This window comes from Pavona decussata, unplaced genomic scaffold (assembly GCF_977016875.1).
Source record: "Pavona decussata unplaced genomic scaffold, jaPavDecu1.1 SCAFFOLD_62, whole genome shotgun sequence".
In the NCBI taxonomy this organism is placed as follows: Eukaryota; Metazoa; Cnidaria; class Anthozoa; order Scleractinia; family Agariciidae; genus Pavona; species Pavona decussata.
The window spans coordinates 67,754-88,441 of record NW_028145483.1 but is presented as its reverse complement, the minus strand read 5'-3'; the positions used below and the strand labels follow the sequence as shown (position 1 = coordinate 88,441).

Below are 20,688 nucleotides of genomic sequence, written 5' to 3'. Positions count from 1 at the left end.
CAGTTTCATCTTCAAAACTGCAGGACAAGTTGTTGGATTCCTTGGAAAAAACGCTTGGCTGTTGATTCTTGCTGTTGCAGTTTTCATGGTTGAAAAGATTCAAAAGAAAGCGAGCGGAGCGAGCGCGCGATAGCGAGTTAAAAATTGAGTTTAATCCATTGGATTGGACTCAACGAAAAATCCGATAAATGGCAAATGCTCCGAGTGATGCTGCAATGATGACGCCAGATTTGAAAGTTTCGTGTTGACTTGATTCTTCTTTTTCTTGGTTTTCACTCGCTTCCTGAAGTTGTTTTGTGACTTGTTGTGAATCCAAAGACGGTGGTTTTGTATTTTTGTTTTCATTTTCTGGATTTGAAGAATGCGAAGTTGATCTGTTGTTTTTTGATTGTCCTCCATCCATATTCCTGGCTCCAACTTTTTTTAAGTCAACATTGACATCAGAGTTGACTCCGAGTTTCATGTTTCCAGTTGCTTTTTTCAGATTGTTGTTGTATCCAACTGTGCTTTGAGTGTTAATGACAAAATTTGAAGGCATCAACCATGTTCCTGGTGAAATGGCAAGATCAAGCCTGACTTTTGCCTCATCAATCGCAAGCTGATATCTACTGATGCTTTTTGACAAGTCAGGCTGTCTGATTGCATCTTCCATGAGGACGAGAAATTCTCTTTGAGCTTCCTTTGCGCCTCCAAATTCACCAAGGATTGATGATCTAACGTTGACTTGTGCTCCAAGAATGCAATAAACGAATGCTTCAATTGATTGATTGATTCTTGCCATTCCTGCTTGAGAAAGTCCATTGAAAGGTCCGTTTGACATGAAAAATTCGAATTGTTTGTCAGCTCCTTGATCGTTTCTGATGAAATCAATTCTGTTTCCTTTTGCGTCAGTTCCGCCTTCATCGGAGAATCTTTGACTTGATGGGTTTTGAAGGGTTGCTGGAGGATAAGTCCAATGCTTTTGTGCATAGTCTCCTTCTCCTAGATAAAATATGTTAACATATCCAAGTCCAAAATTTTGACCAAAGGTGAATCTGAAATCTGCGTTTGGCGAGATTTGAAATTCTGCACAGATTCTCTTGTATGAAGGAATGTCGAATTTGTTTTCAGTTTGACTGAATGTGGGATCACCTGGGAGAGCAGATTCACTTTGAATTCCTCCCATTTCGAAGAGAATCCTTCTTGTTGTGAAATAAATGTGGAAAAGAAGAAAGGACTTGATTTGAGGTGGGAGTGAATTGACGAGATGTCTTGAGATTCCAGAAGCTGTTGTTGCGCACCAAAAGGCAAAGTTGAGTTGTTGCGGCCAATGGTCCATGTTCGGTTGATTCAGCCATTTTCTTGATTCTTTTGCTGTTTTGTGGGTGATCTTTGTTTTCGCGAAAATTTCTCGGAATTTTGTTGTGAAGCTTTCGTTGGGTTTTACAAAAATTTTGATTGGTTGGTTAAGGATTTCCCCAAAAGATTCGGGGATTTTGTCTGAAAATGGAACAGCTGGAACTGGATTTGAAGGATTTGAATTGAGAATTAGCTCGATTGGAAAGCCTCCAAATCCAAGAGCTTTCTTCATTTCAACAGACCAATCTTTGGGGTTGGGTGAAACAATTTGCCAATGTTGACCGGGAACAATAACCAAATTTATTTGAGCTGTTGCGTGTGTTTTGTCGGTCATATCCACTTGTGCAACGAATTTGCTGAGGTCAGCGTTGGGAAATTTGGCTTTGAAGTTTCGCCACGCTTTTTCTTCTGCTTGTTCGGAAAGTCTTTTTGCTTCTTTTGGGTGGGAATCTATCCATTTTAACAAGTTTTCCATTTTTTATGTTTTGAAAATAAAATGGTTGTTTTGACTGTTTTGACAAATTCAAATGATCACACGGTTTACTTTGATGAACCAATTGAAAAATTTGGGTTCATCAGGTTGATCAGTTGCTCTTTTTATAATTCTTGGTACAATTTGAAAGAAAGAGGAGAAATCGGTATATTTGATGACAAAAATGTTGGTTCTGTTAAAAGGATTTACCCCGGAAATTACTCTCTTGACACACTGGGAAAAAAGATGAAGGAAATATTTGATAAAGAAGGCATAAAAGTAAAACTTAACGATCATGAAAAAGGTTCAATTGCCATTGAAAATCCTCTTGGCAGGAAAATTATTTTCGACCGTGACCTGTCTTATCTTTTTGACTTGATTGATAGCAGTCAGGACAAGAATTTCGAAAAAAACAACATACCAAAAGCTCAGAGACGGTACACATTAAAAAAAGGAGATACTGCCATCAATCGTTTGGTTTCATTTAACAACCTCTTTATCAAGTGCGATCTCGTGGATAAAATGGAAAATGTTTTCAATGAAAAACCTTCAAATGTTTTGGCGTGTTTTGACATCAAAGGAAGTCCTTTCGAAAGAGTTGAATATTCATCAAAACATAGCCCGTTTCGGAAAATAGCAGGTGGGAAAAAAATAATCGATTCTTTGCGAATCACAGTGACGGAAGAAACTGGTGAGGTCATCGATTTTAATGGGCTTCCGTTGAGATTTGAATTTGAAATTATTTGAGATCTTTTAATAAAATATGAGTGAACAAAATATTATTCCAAGTGCGCCACAACTTTATCCTTCTCTCGAAGCGAACGAAGTGAGCGAGCGAAGCGACGTTGCGCAATTCAGATTGAAAAAGATTTGTGATTGTCAAAAACAACTCGAAGGCGAAATTTCTCATTACAAACGAGTCAGCAAGAAGTACAAGAGAGCAAAATCAATCGCTTCGAAAATAACATCAGTTTCAGTTTTTTTGACAACCGTGTTGGCATCAAGCAGTGTTGGAACTTCATTGAGTGGAATCGGGATTGCTGTTGGAGTTCCTTTGAGTTTGACTGCATTGATCACGACTCTCATATCATCGGCTTCAATGGCTGGGAGTCAAAATTGCGAGAATAAAGTGCGAAAACATGAAAAGACTATTTCTCTCGCTGAATCGTCGCATTTGTCAGTGAGTCGTTTGATTTCGAAAGCTTTGAAGGATGGATTCATTTCTGATGGCGAGTTTGACTCGATTTTGCGAGAGATTGAAAAATATTTTTCGATGAAAGAGCGTCTTCGAAATAAACAAAGAAAGGATTCGACAGTCGAAAGCGAACCGATGAAGGCAGTTGATATTGATGCCTTGAAAGAGGAGATTAAAAAAAAATATCAAAAAAAACTCGGATCCCTTCTCGACGTAGCGAGTTAAGAGTTGAATTTGAGAAGAGATCGGGTGGTTTTTCGTTGTTTGTTTTGCGGGAAAAAAATTAAAAGCGATTAATTTACATATCCAAAGAAGATATGTAAATTTTAGTTTGGTGAAAAATAAACATCACAAGCGTATGAAATAAAAATCATTTTATTTAGTTTTAATGACATTTTTTTTCTTGGCAACGGCGGACATTTATGGCCGCTGTTTCTAAGGCATCGTTTTCTTGGCAACGATAAAAAAAGTTTCAAGTTGTTTGTGACCAAAAGGTTTTAAACTCAGGAATCTCAAGAACTTTGAGAATATTTGATAGGTTGTTGCACATCTCTGTTGTTGTTAAATCAAGTTTTTTCAAGCGTGGAAATGGTTGTAAAGCCTTTGCCAAAGCTCTAAGTCTTCTTGCATGACGAACAGAAATGTCTGTGTTATTTGTAATCCACTTATCGAAAGTTCCAGTCACGCGCTTGATAATTTTTTCCCTTTGATAAATTTGTGATCCACTTTCCAAGAGAAGACCAAGATTGATGTCCGCAACAAGAGCTTGATTTTTTTTATGTTTACCGAAGAGTATGTGTTTTTCTATTTGAAGTGAAATTTCTTCCCAACTTTGGTAAACAGAAGAGTTAAAAGCAGGCTCTGCTTCTTGAAGTTGCTGATTTATGATTCTTGATTTCAGAAATTCATGCATTTCTTCCACAGTTTGTTGGTGTCTCCGACTTCTGTGCCCAAACAAGTTTCCAAGACTCGCTTTCGGTTTGCTTGGTTTGTTTTCTTTGAAGTAAACACTCGCCGCGATTTCATCTTCTTTTTGCCCTTTATCAAGACAGGTCTCAAGAAATGTTTTCATTTCATCGTGGTAGTTAATATATTCCTTCAGTATTGCTTCTTGTTCTTTAGAGATAGTTAAATTTGTTGCAACGCCAAGCAATTCAGTACCACAAGTGTCATCCCACAACATTTCCCCATCATCAGCCATTTTAAAATTGATGCGAAAATGTGTTGATTGCTCTTTTATAAAAGAAAAAGGAAGTCAATCCTGTCAAAGGATGACCAATCAAGTGGTTTTAACATGATGTAATCGAACAAACGTGATACTATTTTTCTTCGGTTAGGAAGTTTTTACTTTTGACTTCCTCTAAAGCTGATGTAATATTTCAATTCGCCACAAGAAAGGAAGTCTTAAGCGGTTTCCTCTTAAAATGTTGTGAAGCACGTTTACTTGATTTGGGACACTTTTTTTTGAAAAAGTGGTCGGATTTTTGATTTTTTTCTGATTTTTATATACTACTTAATTGCTTTCTGGTGTTAATTTTGGCTGTTGCTTGATTTTTTTTGGTTTTTATGCTGAAAGGGGGGAGAATTGAGATTGGTTGAAAAATGTCCCAGGTCTCTCCTTTCTGGGCTACTGTATAAAAATGATGAATTTTTTTTTTTTTTTTTTTTTAATCTTTGGATCAATTATTTCCGCTAAGGCAATCCCCTTTTCGTCCTCTATTCAGCATCATTTAACAATATCTGAGCCTGATTTGGCCTTTTTCATTATTTATTACAAAAAGCATTAATTTTAGTAATAATACATCTCCCTTCAAGAGTTGAAAGCTGTGTACAGGAATGGATATGGGAATGGTTTCAACTTTCCATCATGGGTTTAAAGTCAATTTTTTTAAATTAAATTTTACTTTTATTTAATATATATTTTTTAAATTTTATATTTTAACTTCCACCTTCTGATCTGTGATAGTGATAAGCAGAAGTTTGAAGGAGAAATTCCTTGACACAGTCCAGTATATTGTGTATTTTTAACTTTAGGATCATGAAGATTGCCCTGAAGCCACAACACCGTCGAAATCAGAAGAAACGAAAACGAAACCTGCAAAGAAGAAAAAGAAAAGGAAAAAGAAAACTGAAAATGAAGAAAAACCACATGAGAATGAGGAAACTTCAGTTGACGATGGAAAGGCAGAAGATTCAGAAGGTACATTGTACTTCAATGTTTTAACTTCTGTTGTTCAAGGGTGTAAATTTGACTTCATTTACACTTCCCACTTTTAATTTTCATCCCATCACTTCATTCCATACTAGTCAAAAATAATTGTAGTAATCATGTTACATGTATATTCTTATACAAGTATTCTTTCATCCGATGTCTGCAACATAAATGGACCTTTCCTCATCCAATTCACAGGAAAGAGCATAAAAATTACTAGTATTTCCTTTGCTGGAACTCCTCTCTTTGTCTGGCGCAATTGTCTGTAGTTTTCTCTGAGTGCTTGTTGCTAATTTTCAGTTCAAGTCATGTACCCTTGTATTGCCTAGTTTCTAGGCTTCTCTCTGTCTTTCATCTTTGTCAATCTGTTTGGGTCAAGTGGTCCAGCCACTTGCCTCAGTTACATCACTGAAATGAATAATAATTATTGATCATGACTCTCTGGTGGTAAGCCATACAGGGTACAGTATGTACATGTACAGTACTGTGCAAAAGTAATGAGAACGAAATTCGTCGAAATTCGTCCTTTGTTCTCACGAATTTTCAAGGAAATTTCAAACGATATTTCGCAAATCTTTCTTCAAAAATTCAAAGAACTTTCGAAGAAATGTTGCATGGAAAATCGAAAATTCGGAAAAGCTAACGAAAGTTCGACGAAACGAAGTTTCGAATGAGCAAAATAGCGAAGAATTTTCGCATAAGCAAGAGGAAACTTCGAGGAATTTTCGAAGAAACGAAAGGAACATGGAAATTTCGTGATGTTCGTACAGTAAGATAAACATTACACTGTATCACCCAAAGGCTACACTGTGACATGCATAAACTGTATTCGTTTTCATTTTACCGCGCATATTTCTTTTGCTCTACAGTAGGAAAGTTTTTTGGGACATACATACATGTAGAGATAAGCTTCACATCGGCTAAAAACATCATTTTAATTGAATGTGATTTAATCTGAAAAAAGATCGTGACTTTTAAATCGGGCATCTCTGTCGACTCAAATACCGCAAAACGCGGATAATTTTGTAAAGCTATTCAATTTGGGTTCAAAACCAGGATGCGCATAAACATTGACGGGGATGTGGGGCACTTAATCTGGTAGATGGTATTAAAAAAGGGTATAAACAAAAAGCAATCGTGAAGCGAACGGCCGATTGTGCATTGTCGATTTTACCACCTGCAACGACAAATTTATCCAGTGCACTTTCTATTTCTGTTCTGGGTAAATGTTTTCTCATATTAAAGTTTGCTAAACACGTTGGTAAGACATGGAATCCTCCTCAGATAAACCGGAATAAAACAAACTGCGTGACATTTTGTGTACATGGTTTACGGTCGAGCAGTGAGCGATGGTATGGTGGTATGCTCTTGAACTACGGTTGCCATGATTACGTACCCATCTATTGTTGTTGAGATGAAACCTCGAGTGAATTGAATGGCTAAAGCGTCATTTTAAGAGAATCGTTTGCTGAAAATTTGATACCTTTCTCTCGAAAAATCGAATTCTTCTTCGAAAATTCGGGACTGACTTTCCAAAATTTCGAAATACCGATCGAATTTTCGAGTTCTATTTCGCCGACAAGGCCGTAATTTCAAGTGTGTCAAAACAATAGAGGCTTTGAAAATTCGCGGAAGATTCATTCAAGTTTTGTGCCCTTCGAAATTTCCCTGTTTTTCGCTACTTTTTGCTGAATTTCGACGAAATTCGTCGAAATTCGCTCTCATTACTTTAATTTGCACAGTACTGTAACACAGTTTTGTTTCTTAGTTTTAGACGCCATCATTGTATGAATAAAAAAGAACAGTCAACTACTGTCTACAATAAGCTGTACACCGTATTCTATCATACGTGTACACTTTTAAAGTAGAATTTAAGGGCTTACTAAACTATGGCTTTAATCTTGTGGATTTTAGAAATAATGTTAGATGAGAGTGTCTGGGAAGGTCTTGGGGTTCCAAGAGAGATACAGAGGTCTCTGAGTGAACAGGGATTCACAAGCCCTACTCCAATACAGTCACTGTCACTACCTCCAGCAATATTCCATCGCAGAGACATTATAGGAGCTGCAGAAACGGTATGTTAGACACTTAAGTTTTACATTTTGTTTTTGGCTTTATTTTCTCTGTGAAAGTACATGTACAGTAAGACTTGTTGTGACATCTTCCCTTAGCCCCCGATCAAACAAAGATGTGGCACATAAGTCAATGCAAAATTTTATGGCCGCTTGTGTCTCACAATGTCATATTTGGTTACCCACCACAATTTGATGCACGAAATCCCTGTTATTCATTACTTAAGTGTACAATGTAGATGTATGTAGAGGTAAGTAAAAATGGCTCGTTTGTGAGTTAACATTTGCTCAGTTGGTAGAGAGCAAGACTGCTGAGCAGCCAGCACTTCAGACAACTGCTACCTGGTTGTGCTGAACTTTTCTTTGTTCAGATGATCGTATTGTATTGTTGGGTGAAAGTAAGCCATTGGCCTGGCTTCCTACAAACTGCTACAAATTACATGTATTAGGGGATATCAGAATTCAAAGCAAATACAGCCGTACATGTACATGTACATGAAACTGGCAACAAGCACAGGATTGGTTTTGGTCAAGTGCCTTTCACTGGTTGACAAAGTGGTGCAAGTTTTCTAAACCAGTCATCATACCTGCCAACCCCCAGAGTACAAAAATCTGGAGACATCTAGAAATCTTTGCATTGTAAGAATGTCATTTTCAACAATGTCTGAATACTCTCCGAAAATCACCCACAGCCCTTCCCAACGTTCCCAACGTCTCTCGGTTAGAACAGCATTTACCTACCATGCATTGTGCAATTTGATTGGTTGATTTCTGACCAATTACGATGCTGTACTCGTTAAATATAAATCAGTTTGATTGCTCTGTTTACATATCTGAGATATCAAGAACGGCTCAGAACACTAAATCCACTTCTTGTTTTATTTTCCATTTTGACATCTCGAAAATAATGAAATTAATGGGAAAAAATTTGAAAAAGGCCACGGTAGGTATTTCCCGGGAGATTTGGTGGTCTAACCGTGAGACCAAGAGATTTGATGAAAAACTTGGAGACTGAAAACTGGGAGAGTTGGCAGGTCTGAGTCATGGACTGTAGTAAAGCAGAACCGAAGTAAACATGAAATTACTTCCAACACTCAATAATTGAGCTCTATTTAACATGTGGTGTTCCCTTTTGTTAGGGATTCCGTGAGTAACTGTCGTCTAATTTTGTTGTCTGACAGGGATCAGGTAAAACTCTTGCATTTGGGATTCCAATTCTCACACACATCCTGCAGCAAAAGGGTAGCCAAGAATCCGAAGAAGGAAAACAGATATGTATAAGCAACAGCTCAGGCAGTGACAAGATCAAAAGACCTCTCTTGGCTCTGATTATGACACCAACAAGAGAATTAGCCCTGCAAATAAGAACTCACCTCCTGCAAGCTGCAAAGCACACTTCATTAGAGGTAAAGGCCTGATCAGAAATACTGTACCCTGTTTTCCAAGCTGCTGTCAGTACTTCTTCTACTTCAATCACCAGAACTCAGGACACTCCCTGGGCATGTCTTCAACAAAAATCATCATAAGGGAAACTGATGTCTTGAGAGGGAGGTTCAGAGAGGCCATCGAGATACAGTGCCAGGGTCTCGCTTTCAATCAAGACAGGGATCACGAACTACCAGCAGGCTTCTTGGACATTTTTATCATGTGACTCACACCACCTCAAGTCTCATGGCTTGAATTAACATTTCACTTACGTGAAAAAGATTCAGCAAAGGAATCGAAAGCTTGTAACACTTTAATTCTTTTAGATCCTGATAGCTTTTTTTTTTTTTTAATTTAATTTTTTTTTTTTTGAAAAATGTATGTAATAGTATCTATATACATCCATGTAGATTGTGGCTGTGGTTGGAGGGATGGCTCCACAGAAGCAACAAAGACTTTTGCGTAAGAGTCCTGAGATTATAGTGGCCACTCCTGGACGACTGTGGGATCTGATATCAGAGGTGAGTGCTGCGTGTAAATTGCCTGACAAATGCCTAGTACATGTAGTGCACTGTGCGTGAGATACAATACATTTTTAAATCAAAAACAATTGTGACCGTGCACTGGAAAACGTACCTTAACGCTTATCTGTTAAACGGGCAAAAGCGTTAAGCATCCGTTAGTCATCCGTTAGAAAGTTTTCTTAAGAACGTTAGAGGCGTAAGCCCAACCGTTAGACCTTAGCGTTCGGCCGTTAGAACGGATAGTGCAGCCGTTAGCAAAAGACATGACTGTATCCGTTAGCCGTTCGCATCAGACCGTTAGACTGGACAGCATAACCGTTAGCAAACAATCTGTATCCGTTAGCACGGCTAGAGAAGCCGTTAGGATCCGTTAGAATAAACCAGCACCCGTTAAAAGGGTAACGATTCCGTTAGAATGGCATGACACGCGTTGAAGTAGAATGTGGTCGCCTAAACACAGTGTGAAACGAGAGCCTAACGGAGGGTGGCTCTTGTAGTTGGCTTCCATTTAGTTCAAAACAATCATGAGATGTAGCTAGGAACGCGGGAACTATCTTTACCGCGAAATCAGACAGTTTTGTAAACCAGGAACGCAAGATATCGTAGCTCCGGATCCATGAAATTAAGTCACAAAAATAAAATATTCAAACCACAACACATACATTATTGCAGGGAGAGGAACATGTCTGCCAGCTGGATCTCCTCAGATTTCTTGTAATTGACGAGGCAGACAGAATGGTGGAACAAGGACATTTTCAAGAACTTTCTTCAATTTTAGACCTTATTCATAGGACAAGGTATTGCAGGAAATCTAATTAACAATTGAATAATAACTGCATCAAATTATGCAATTATAATGATTATGAGTGTCAGATTTCTACCATGAGATAGTTGATCAAGGGGCATCCCTTACCAACTTGCACACACCACTTTAGTGTAAATCTTTATTCCTATTCCATCAAAATGAAAAATTTCACTTCATTCCATCAACATTTTGAAGTTTGTGAAGTCTGTTTACCATCTGTGATTGCAAAATAAGTAGTGAGTAGTGTAGTCAATCAAATTACAGGGTTTTGCTATGGTATACCTGTTAGATGCATGATTATTAATTCAATCAATGAAGGATCATGAAATGAAGGCCGTTTTCTAAGTCAAATTTCAAGGAGCCAGAGACTTAGAAGTTAGGCTACCCTGCAAAACTTTCGAACACAAATTCATCTTCCAAATTGGCACTCTTAATCCCGAAGGAATCAGTAAACACTTTTTGTTTTCCATGTTACTATGCACCCACCAATAACATAGCTCCACTGCACACTATAATTATATTAAACACATACAACCCACATTTCCTTGATTTGCTCTGACGAAGGGCTTTAGAACGCTTGAAATGTCAGTGTTCAAATGTCTTTGGGTTGGCCAAATTACCTTCAGTTGTCAACGCTGTTGATAAACTAAACATTTATTTCTACCTGTCTAGTACCTGATAAACAAGAGCCTTGGATAAACTTGTGTTAACTTTATTCTGAGTTTAATGTACATTGTAACTCTTAATTTCATTTGTCCATACAGCAGCAGCAGAGAACACCAAGAGGATGGTCAACCAATCACAAGTAAAGTTATTTTTGCCGTCATTTTGCATACATGTGAAACAGAGTTCTGAAGTGATGACATCCCAAGATTTAAATTTATGAAGTTGTGGGATTCACTTCAAGATATTCAGCACGGGGATGATGAAAAATGTCTGCTCTCCAAATATCAGCATCTTCTTGCCATTTGGGGGTGAGATATATTAGCACTGTGGTACTTTGATGACTCCATACAAGTTCTAAACAAAATTAGAAGGATTTGTATGGTGTCATCAGAACAAAACAGACTGCTAATGTCTCATCCCCAAATTGCAGTAAGATTCCAATTTTTGGCAAGTAGGCATTAATTTTTGTCATCATGCTCTTTCTGATCATCTTAATGAATCCCATAATTTCAAAACTTCAAATATTTGTGACATCACACTTAGTACTCTATTTAACAATTATTCCACGAGCGCGCGTTGGATATGAGATGATAGATAGCCAACGAGACGCGTAGCGCCGAGTTGGCTATAATCATCTCATATCCAACAAGCGCAAGTGGAATAATTGTTTTATTAAAAACAACCGAGAAATATCGCTAGAACTTACTGATTTCGCTGTGCAAGAGCGACCAGAAGGCAATTTAATGGTCGCCATTTCTCGGCCATGGTATAATTGCTCATATACCATGGCCGCTAAGCCAATCAAATCCCTCGAATTGCATTATACAATGATGCAGTTTTTAATAATAAGGGTTATTCCATTGCTGTTTAGTGTAGTATAAACCAAAACACATCTGATTAATATTAGGGTGCATTCTTTTGGGGCTATTCTAGCTGTTCCTATTCCACTTTAGGAATAACAGAATACACGAAATTTCAATTTCAAAAAGAACGCTTCTAAAATCTGGAAATGGAATACCCATGGCGGAGGTGACCTGAGAACTACTATGTCTGCGCACCCAATTTAGTGCCAGCGAACATGGCCAAAATGTGTTTGCCATATATAACTAACCAGCTTTTCGGCCATATCTTTGATTTTTCAGAGCTTTGCAGAAGATGTAGGAAAACTTTTTGTACTTTAAAGTGCTTTGCACAGTGCATGGTGTTGCCAAAAACATGCTCGTATCCAAGGTTTCAACCAAAAGCCAGCTGTGACCGACATGACTAGCCACGTAGGATTTCACGCAAAAAATTTCCCAAAAGAAAGCGTATGCTTTATATTCCAAGTAAACCATATTCCTTCCATTCTGTTCATTCTGCTATCGGGAGCAGAATAAACAGAATGATACTCCATTCATGCTGAAACCGGAATAGCTCCCAAAAGAACACAAATGCCGTCTATTCCGAGTATTCCTATTCTGGAATAGTCCCAAAAGAACATGCCCTTAAGTAGTAATTCTGGTATTTGTTCCTTTTTGTGTTCATGCAGATGATTGTAAATGTCTAACACCATTTCAATCTCTGTCCCATAAAGATACTGCTGCCAAGAAAACCCTGCAGAAGTTTATCTTCTCTGCGACCTTGACTCTTCCCAAATCATTCAAGAAAAAAGGAAAAGAAAAGAGTGTCACAAAAGGAGAAGCCTTGGGTAAGTCCTTGTTTAAGCCCCAGTATCAACATGTTTAATCTCCTTACTGGTCTCAATATATTCCTTTCAGTGTTAGTTGGGAGAATTAATTTTGTTTTAACATCAAGACATTGTATCTTTGGTGATCATTTCCTTAAGCTGTACATGTGCAGTGTACTTGTTTTTGTAAAGTAAAAAAATAAATGTAAAATTGTATAGTGGACAATTCCATGACAAGATGATCAAATGTTCTCTACCGCATGGGGACACTCTCCAGATTGAATTTGAATTTGGAAATTGTCGCTTTTTGAGGAGACGGGAAAACGGCAGTACCCAGAGAAAAACCTTTCTGAGCAAGGATGAGAGCCAACAACAAACTCCACCCGCACATGACGCCGAGTCCGGGAATCGAACCCGGGCCACATTGATGGGAGGCAAGTGCTCTCACCACTGCGCCATCCCTGCTCCTCTCAAGTAGTGATATTTAAAAGAATCTTTGGATGCTTAATAATTTTCAGCCTTACAAGTGTGTTATGCTAACTTAAGCAGAATCTAATCTCTTTTGTCTCTGTGTTTAGTGTCGTTAATGGACAAAGTTGGACTGCATAAAAACAGTTGTAAAGTGGTTGATGTTACAAACAAGAGAGGAACAGTGCAAACGCTAACAGAGACAAAGATTTCTTGTTCCCTTGATGAAAAGGTTTGTTGCTGCACCTTTATCATTATCAAAAACATGATCATTGTTTAATGCAATTCCAGAATTTTGATTGGCTTAGCGGCCATGGTACATGTATGTCAGCCATTATGCTATACCTGAGAAATGGCTGCAATTAAGTTGTCTTCTGGTTACAAGTTCTTTCAAAATGAAATCAGCAAGGTCTCGCAATATTTCTCGGTTGTTTTTGATAAACCAATTATTCCACTCGTGCTTGTTGGGTGTGAGATGATTATATATAGCCAACATGGCGCTATGCGCCTCATTGCCTATAACAGTTGGGTCGCGCATTTGTGGAATAATTGTAAGTTAGACTACAAGTACTCCCTTGTTTTTCTTGGGATAGTGAAGCATTAGCAAAATATGTCAGCATGGGTGAAAATTGCCTTCCATGAGAAGACACCCCATATGGAAGAAGAGAGAAATGGGGAGGCAATTTTTGTGTGTGTTTACGCGGTTCACTACTTTGCTATCCCTAAGAAAAAAATGGACTACTCATAGTCTTCTTTATCAGCATGTGACTGTATTAATTTGTTTGTTACATGTACTGTTGATGCATGAAATTTTCAGTTCCAAGAAAGAAAATTCCATTCATTTGGCAGATTGTCAGTCATTCAAACTGGAAAGTGTTGAGTGGGAATCTCAATGTTTTAGCAAAGCCATGCACTCGTCCTCAAACTGCATTCAAACAAGAGTCAATGGTTTTTATTGTCAACAGACATTTTCTCATTGTTCTCATAATTATGTGTTGAATGTTGAAGAGTGCTCAAAGTTAAGTTCCCCCCTCCACCCCCCCCCCCCCCAAACAAAGAAAGAAAGAAATAGACGCTATCAAACCGAAAGAAAAATTGGTGTCGTTTGTGTTTAACCACCAGTTCTTGCATGCCCTTTTCTCTCATCAATTTTCACAAGCTCTAGCAGAGTTTGAATCAACCCTTTTACTAAATATTTTCATCTACATGTAGAATCGAAGAGTTAAAATCCCTTCATCAGCCTTGAGACTCTTCATAGACTTTTCTCACACGACGGCCATGTTGAGTCTCAGGAGAATAAAAAGCTTTTTTGCATGGCAAGCCTCACACTAAATTTGCGTCTGGCCGAGGCTTCTCTTGCAAAAACAAAGCTTTTTTTTCCCCGAAACTCAAAATGGCCGCCGAGTGATAAGGGTCTATTAAGTGTGCTGTTTTCAACAATCACACACTTACTACAAGCTCTAGTTCTTGTGTCATCTTATTTTCTCTTCCTCCCTTGCTTTGCTCTATAGGATCTGTATCTTTACTATTTCCTGTCCCGTTACCCAGGCCGCACGCTGGTGTTTTCCAATACGGTCGACTGTGTTAGGAGACTGGGGTCATTGTTTAGACTGCTTAACTTTGATCCGTGGGTTTTACACGCCAGCATGCAACAAAGACAGAGGTTAAAGAACCTGGACAGGTCAGTCAAAATTGTGTCTTGTACTTAACGTTAAATTTTGTCGAAATAAGTTAAAAAGACGCTTTTTGATAATAATTTGGTCAATGAAAATGATGTATTATTCAGTGAGTGACACAGGCATACTTTTGAAAAAGGAAATCCAAGTGCTCCTACAGCTGTATCAGGAGTCGAACCTAAGACCTTCCGATTACTAGTTCGGATGCTCTACCACTGAGCTACAGGAGACTCGTGGGAGCTAAGGCCATTAAACTAGGTTCATAAAACAAACATCCTGCATACTGCTAGGGTTTGAATGTCAATGTGTGGCATATACGCAATGGAATAAATGCGATGGTACAGTCAATTCAACTAAATTTGCGGCAAAGTTAAATTACAGACGTTTAACTGAAATAAATTCCTGCTATGTAATAGCGAGAATTTATTTCAGTGAACACTGACTCTCGCTCGAGGGTGTCCGCAATAAAGGGAGTTGACTGTATAATTATTTTAAGCCTGTTAAATAAGTGAGAATGATGTATTGTTTGTTGAGTGACACAGGAATACTCAGGAACGCGATATTCATGTTAACCTCGATTTGTCATTTTCCCGCTTTTCAGGTTCAAGTCAAGTTCTACGGGTTTGCTTCTAGCTACAGATGTGGCCGCGAGGGGTCTGGATATACCAGCAGTTGAGCACGTGATTCACTATCAAGTTCCCAAGGATCCTGACGTATGTTGAAACGTAGCAGTAGTAGTGGGGTGATTAAGATTAGGCAAGGATTGAAACTCCTGTTAACTGTCCGTTAAGTCACCGATAATTTTTCGGGTTTTTTGGACGTTTTTCCCACTGACTAACGAGGGTCTACGTTATGGAAGGTCGTTTGCTTGTCAGTTAGCCAAAATTTTGTGTCTTTTCAAAGTTAATTTCCTGCTTCGAGAAAAGGTACTTCACGGATTCTGAGAGAAACTGCTGGAAGACATAAGGTAATAAATAATGGTTTTCATACAGATCTGTAGCTTCGATAAATATATTCATGTTGTTTCTTTGTTGTTTCTACAGCTGTACATTCACCGTAGCGGTCGTACGGCCAGAGCCAGCAGGGAAGGTTTAAGTGTTGTTCTTGTGGGGCCGGAAGAACTGGGATCTTACAAGAAAATCATGAAGACGCTCAACGCAGGTATGGTAAGAGGATTTGTGGTCGAATCATACCTAAGACGTTTCGTCCCAGACCTGTAGCCCCCAAATAAGAGATATCTCGCCCCAAATAATTTAGAGGGCCTAGCATCATGGGTTGTATCGCGTCGGGTATCAGAGATTTTCTTTGTTCCAACCTAATATTCGCGTTTTCACAAATCTTCATTTATTTCCTGTTTATTTACTTTTTTGTTCCAGGAAGCGACCTCGACTCCTTCCCTGTTGACGTAGCTTTCATGTCTTCCATACGAAAAAGAATCTCGCTTGCTAAACAAATTGACAAGGAAGAACACATGTAAGTAAAAGACGATCAGCAAAATGCTGTGGACATGTCCCTATGACTCTAAGAACACTACAACACTAATATGGAAAACTTCTGAAAATTTCGCTTGCATAAAAATTGGAAAAAAAGTACTGTTAGTACCATTTCTTCAAAAACTCATTAATAATTCATAAGCCCATTGACCTATCAAATGGTTGATAAAACATCACGTGCAATTGGTTTTAAAACCCGATAAAACCTCAGACCTCCTTATAAGTATGCGGTGTTTAATGTTTTTCTCGTATGCTAATTTCCAACGTTCACAAAAGTATCATTGTTATAAACTCTCTTGACACACGATTTTCCAGGAATGTTTTTGAAGCCGTTCAAAAAACTCGCAGCACGTGTTTTATCGGGTCTAAAACCAGTCGGCTGCGCCTCGTGGTTCTAAATCCCGATAAAGCTTTGCTGCTCGTGTTCTTATGTTATACACAAAATGCTGCTGAAATTAGCTTTCGTTTTAAAGGTAACGCATAAGGATTTCATCTACAGACTCAAAGTAAAAACCACCTTATACGACAGACTGTCACTTATTGGGAACGAGCTGCTCATTCATTGGAATAAAATAAAAATAAATGGCTTCATTTTAAGGGACAGTGTCACCTAATTTTAGTGTCATTTTGAATGGCGAAAAAACCTATATGTATCAATGGAGACGATAAAATAATGGTTCAACTTTGTTAAAAATAACCCTACTAGTGTACAGGAATTAAAATTAATCATTTTTGTCTACGGATGGATAGGATGGAAATGGATTGCAACTGAAAAAGTTGGCCAGTTTTTTCAAGTTCCTCCTATGAGTTTTGGAGAAATCGCTGAAAACTGTAGTTTATAGTTTATTCTTCCTCTGATAAATCCTTTCATATTTTCTTTTCGGTGCTCTAAGGGCAATTTCATGTTAAAGAAGTGGTTCTTTGTCATTGCCAAATATACAGCAAAATCTCCTTAACAATGCGCCTTTAAGCGTGAAGTATTTAGCACTGTAGCGCAAATTGAGGACACTATAAATCAATGAAAAATATACAAACTGAACATAACATTTGTTAAAAATCCCAGCTAGTTGGAAGCAAACCAGTTGGCCATTTACAAAGCGTGGCCTTGGATTTGAAAACGGGGCTACCGTGAAACAAATCCAAGTGGTCAGAGTGGGACTTGAACCCGGGCCCTCCAGCGCCCTAATCGCTAAGGCACTAGGACACCTCCCCTCATTTGTGTTTCCTTTTGTTTATTTATTCATTTATCATGTGTTGTTTTGTAGATTTAGACGGAAGAAATCTGGCAATGACTGGATTCTTGCCTCCGCCAAAGCTATGGATATTGAAGTTGACGAAGATTTGTATCCTTTTGTGAAGTTCAAAAGGGATTATTGCAAAGATTGACAAAGTATATGTCAGTAAAGTGGTTGTTGATTAAATTCTATAGTTCTCCCCACGCGCTGTTCAAAAACTCTTACATTGAGTATGTTCCAACCATTACCAACGAAAGAAACTTTTAGGGCGCGCTTTTTGGGGGGGCCATATTTTGTGTATTTTGAAAAATGTATGTTGTATCTGTTGCCCGGTAAAGAAAACATATCCAAATGGCTGAGGTAAACGTGTGGAATTCTTATTAATGTTTTAGAAGAATAACATTTAATAATTATTTCGAGGTATATTGATTTTGGAATATCCGGAAAACCGCGCCCTTAAATACATCTGTGACCCACAGTTCAAACATATGCGTGGCATTTCATGTGTTCACTTAAATTCAATAAAAAATTATTGGCCAATCAGAAACAAAGATTTTTAAAACTCAACCACGTGGCCTGTATATGATTTCTGCCGGCTGCCCGTGTATTTTCCCGCGCTTGCCGTCGGTCTCATGTTTTCTTTCGTCGGATTTTGCCTTGTGTACTTCCAGAGTTCATAGTTATACTACAGCTTTTTACGAATAAAGTCACCATATCACTGCGGCAACCCCTGGCAGCAAAACTCTTCCTTACTAGTTATTTGCCTTTGACGAGCACCCATACAGGTTAGAAGATCTTGGAGATTCAGGAGAAAGGAAAGAGAGACAGGAAAAGCTGAAGCAAATGAAAGGTACTGAGCATTCCAATAAACAATTTCTGTATTCTTGGTATTGATGTGGATCTAGCAGCTTGCAGTGGAGGCCCTTGCAGGGGAATATATTAAAAATATATATTTGCCTGTGAAGATTCCCTTTGCTTGAGTCTCGTGTGCAAACTGGATTCAGTTTAATGACGAGAATACCATTAGAGCCGATTTCAATTGAGTGTCGAAAGTAATTTCACGTTTGCTTTGGTTTTGCTTTACTTTGCTCTGTGATTGGCCAGCAAAATACGCGCCACGATCTCAACCAATCAGCAGCAAAACCAAAACCAATCGTGCGTTACCCGAACGCGTTTTCCCGCGCTTGGCGCTGGTTACATGTATTTGCATCGATTTCTGATTGGTTCATTACGCTGTTTGCATCTGTTGTGATTGGCCAGAGTAATTACTCTGGTTTTGGTTTTACGACACTCAATGAAAACCGCTCTAAGGTCTATTTAGCTTGCAGCTCTAGATTGTTGGCAGTCTCTTTCTGGATAGCTGTGTGAAGAGCTAAAAGAGCGAAGAGAAATTTCTAGTAGTGTATTACAACTCACTGTTTACAGCTATTTCAATTAACGTTGTCGGATCAAAATAAAGCTAAAAGACAAGACCGCAATGTTTTGTGGGATTATTTTTTATGAATAATTTCATCAAAATCATCCCTGCACGTGCAGGTCATTTTACTGCTAATTACAACCTATAGTTTTCTCCAGGCATGACTGATTTTGATAAATTTATTCATAAAAATCCCACGTAAACTTTCGGTCTTGTCTTTTAGCTTTATGCTTTGAACCGACAACGTTAATTGAAATAGCTGTATACTGCATTGTAACTTAGGTTTAGCGAAAAAACCTTTCGTTTTGCCAGCGTGCAATGTCACAGTCTTGCACAAGAGATGTGAAAACTAGACGCACTAGAAAACAACAGTGAGCTCACCACGCAAATAGCGGCAAAATTGCCTCCTGCGTGGACAAACGCGCGTGGTGTCTCCATGAGGAGGGGGAGTGGGGAGGGGGAGGATTTTTGCGCGCGTTCGTGTATTTCGCTCACTCCACTCGCCCTGAGAAAAATAAGACAACTACTCATAGTCCAAGAAGAAAGCGGCGAGAATTTCAAGTAAATTGATAGGAGGTTTCGTGCTCGGGCGCCCCTCAGGTGTACGCTGGCATGGAGCCAGCTCGAAGGCTGGTTTTGACATTTTACAAACTCACTTATCGCTTTTGCAGTTGTTCCATAATGTAATTTTTCACGATATTTTACTTTTCCTTTTCCTCAGCTGAACTCTCCAGTTTGGTGAAGACGCCATTAATACCTGCTGGATTTAGCGGAAAGTATCCTACGAAGAGCGGGACCCTGCTGATTCCCGGGATCAAAGGTAAATTACATTACATTACTGTTGTACAATATATGCACTGGGCTTCTGTTGTTGAAAGGGGGCTTATTTTCGGGGGGGGGGGGGGGTAGGGTGGGGAGGGGCTTCTTAATTTTGGAGGGAATTTTGCGTTTTAGTATTGGTTGACTTTGGCAATAAAGTAGCTTTAGGAGGGTGCCTACTATTGTTACTGCGCATCTCGAGATACTCAGGTTTCCTATGGGTGGTGCGTACTAATACAGGGATATTTTTGCCCGGTTTAAAACTATGAGGAGAAAGCAGAACTTAGCAAGTGCTTTTGGTATCCAAAAAGAAAATTGGGGGTAACCTTGCAATGTCGCACGCAACCTTCAAACCGGTAAAATTTGGCTTAATAGAAAGCACCCTGTGCTTTCACGTCTTAACAGTCGAACTAAAATCGGGTTGAAGCGGGGGAGGGGGGGTTGCCTTTTCTATGGAAGGATTGTGGAGCGTTTATTCAGAATTTAACGATAAGTAAACAAGTAAAGGCGCTTTTTTAAAACGGTTGTTAAAACTGCTCTCTCTCTTTTGCATTCATAAGCTGAAACAAGTTGTGAGGATAGTGGGAAGGTAGCGGTGGAAGAAGTGAAAAGGAAGAAACGACAAAAGAAGGCCAAAAGATCCACAAGGTGAAAGCGAAATCAGGTGAAGACTGAAAGACGCAAAGCGACACAAGGAAAATGCTATCAATTGGGAGATTAAATGAGTCAGCTGGATTTTCCAAGTGTTTCACCAAATGAACAGTTCGGTAGTTGAAGGCTGGGATGTCAAAGGACAGTTGAATAACATGTGACCGCCTTGAGGATCCACAAGTGCTGTCGCCCACGGGCGGTGGAAATGTTACGAGGGATTGGAAGGTTTGGTGGCGAAACTGTAAGGAAGACTACGCTGTGTAAGCCAGAAACGGGCGCAGGATTACATTAGCAGTTTCAATGATTATTGACTCTGAAATTAACTGAAGAACAACAGAACGCTCTTTAAAAGGCTTGGTAGTTACGCCGTATTTGCAGGTAACTTGCACATGTGAATCCACTGTATCGAAAAAGATGGTGAATGGTACATTTTACCCATAATTCTTAGGGTGCGAAATCCCTAAAAACGCTTATATAAATACACAGAAAAGTTTTAACAACTACAAACCTAGCATACACAATGTTGCTAGTACAGGGGCAAATTTTGCCATAAA

At 38.8% G+C, this 20,688-nt stretch overlaps 1 protein-coding gene across 2 annotated transcripts in view; it reads left to right on the top strand.

The window, feature by feature from the left end:
- Window positions 1–20,673, top strand: part of LOC146478818 (ATP-dependent RNA helicase DDX24-like) — a 36,959-nt gene extending 16,286 nt beyond the window's left edge. Inside the window, exons 2-17 of one of the 2 annotated variants that reach the window (XM_085111581.1) lie at window positions 5,040–5,205; window positions 7,132–7,292; window positions 8,471–8,695; window positions 9,125–9,235; window positions 9,911–10,035; window positions 10,808–10,848; window positions 12,283–12,396; window positions 12,954–13,075; window positions 14,355–14,524; window positions 15,121–15,232; window positions 15,563–15,680; window positions 15,896–15,992; window positions 17,278–17,355; window positions 18,033–18,097; window positions 19,386–19,484; window positions 20,044–20,673. In XM_085111581.1, the coding sequence (XP_084967707.1) occupies window positions 7,137–7,292; window positions 8,471–8,695; window positions 9,125–9,235; window positions 9,911–10,035; window positions 10,808–10,848; window positions 12,283–12,396; window positions 12,954–13,075; window positions 14,355–14,524; window positions 15,121–15,232; window positions 15,563–15,680; window positions 15,896–15,992; window positions 17,278–17,355; window positions 18,033–18,097; window positions 19,386–19,484; window positions 20,044–20,135 (1,725 nt within the window). In that variant the 5' untranslated portion in view covers window positions 5,040–5,205; window positions 7,132–7,136 and the 3' untranslated portion in view covers window positions 20,136–20,673. The remainder of the gene's footprint in view (window positions 1–5,039; window positions 5,206–7,131; window positions 7,293–8,470; window positions 8,696–9,124; window positions 9,236–9,910; window positions 10,036–10,807; window positions 10,849–12,282; window positions 12,397–12,953; window positions 13,076–14,354; window positions 14,525–15,120; window positions 15,233–15,562; window positions 15,681–15,895; window positions 15,993–17,277; window positions 17,356–18,032; window positions 18,098–19,385; window positions 19,485–20,043) is intronic. The other variant, XM_085111580.1, reaches the window with a different exon arrangement.
- The last annotated feature ends 15 nt before the right edge of the window (window positions 20,674–20,688 follow it).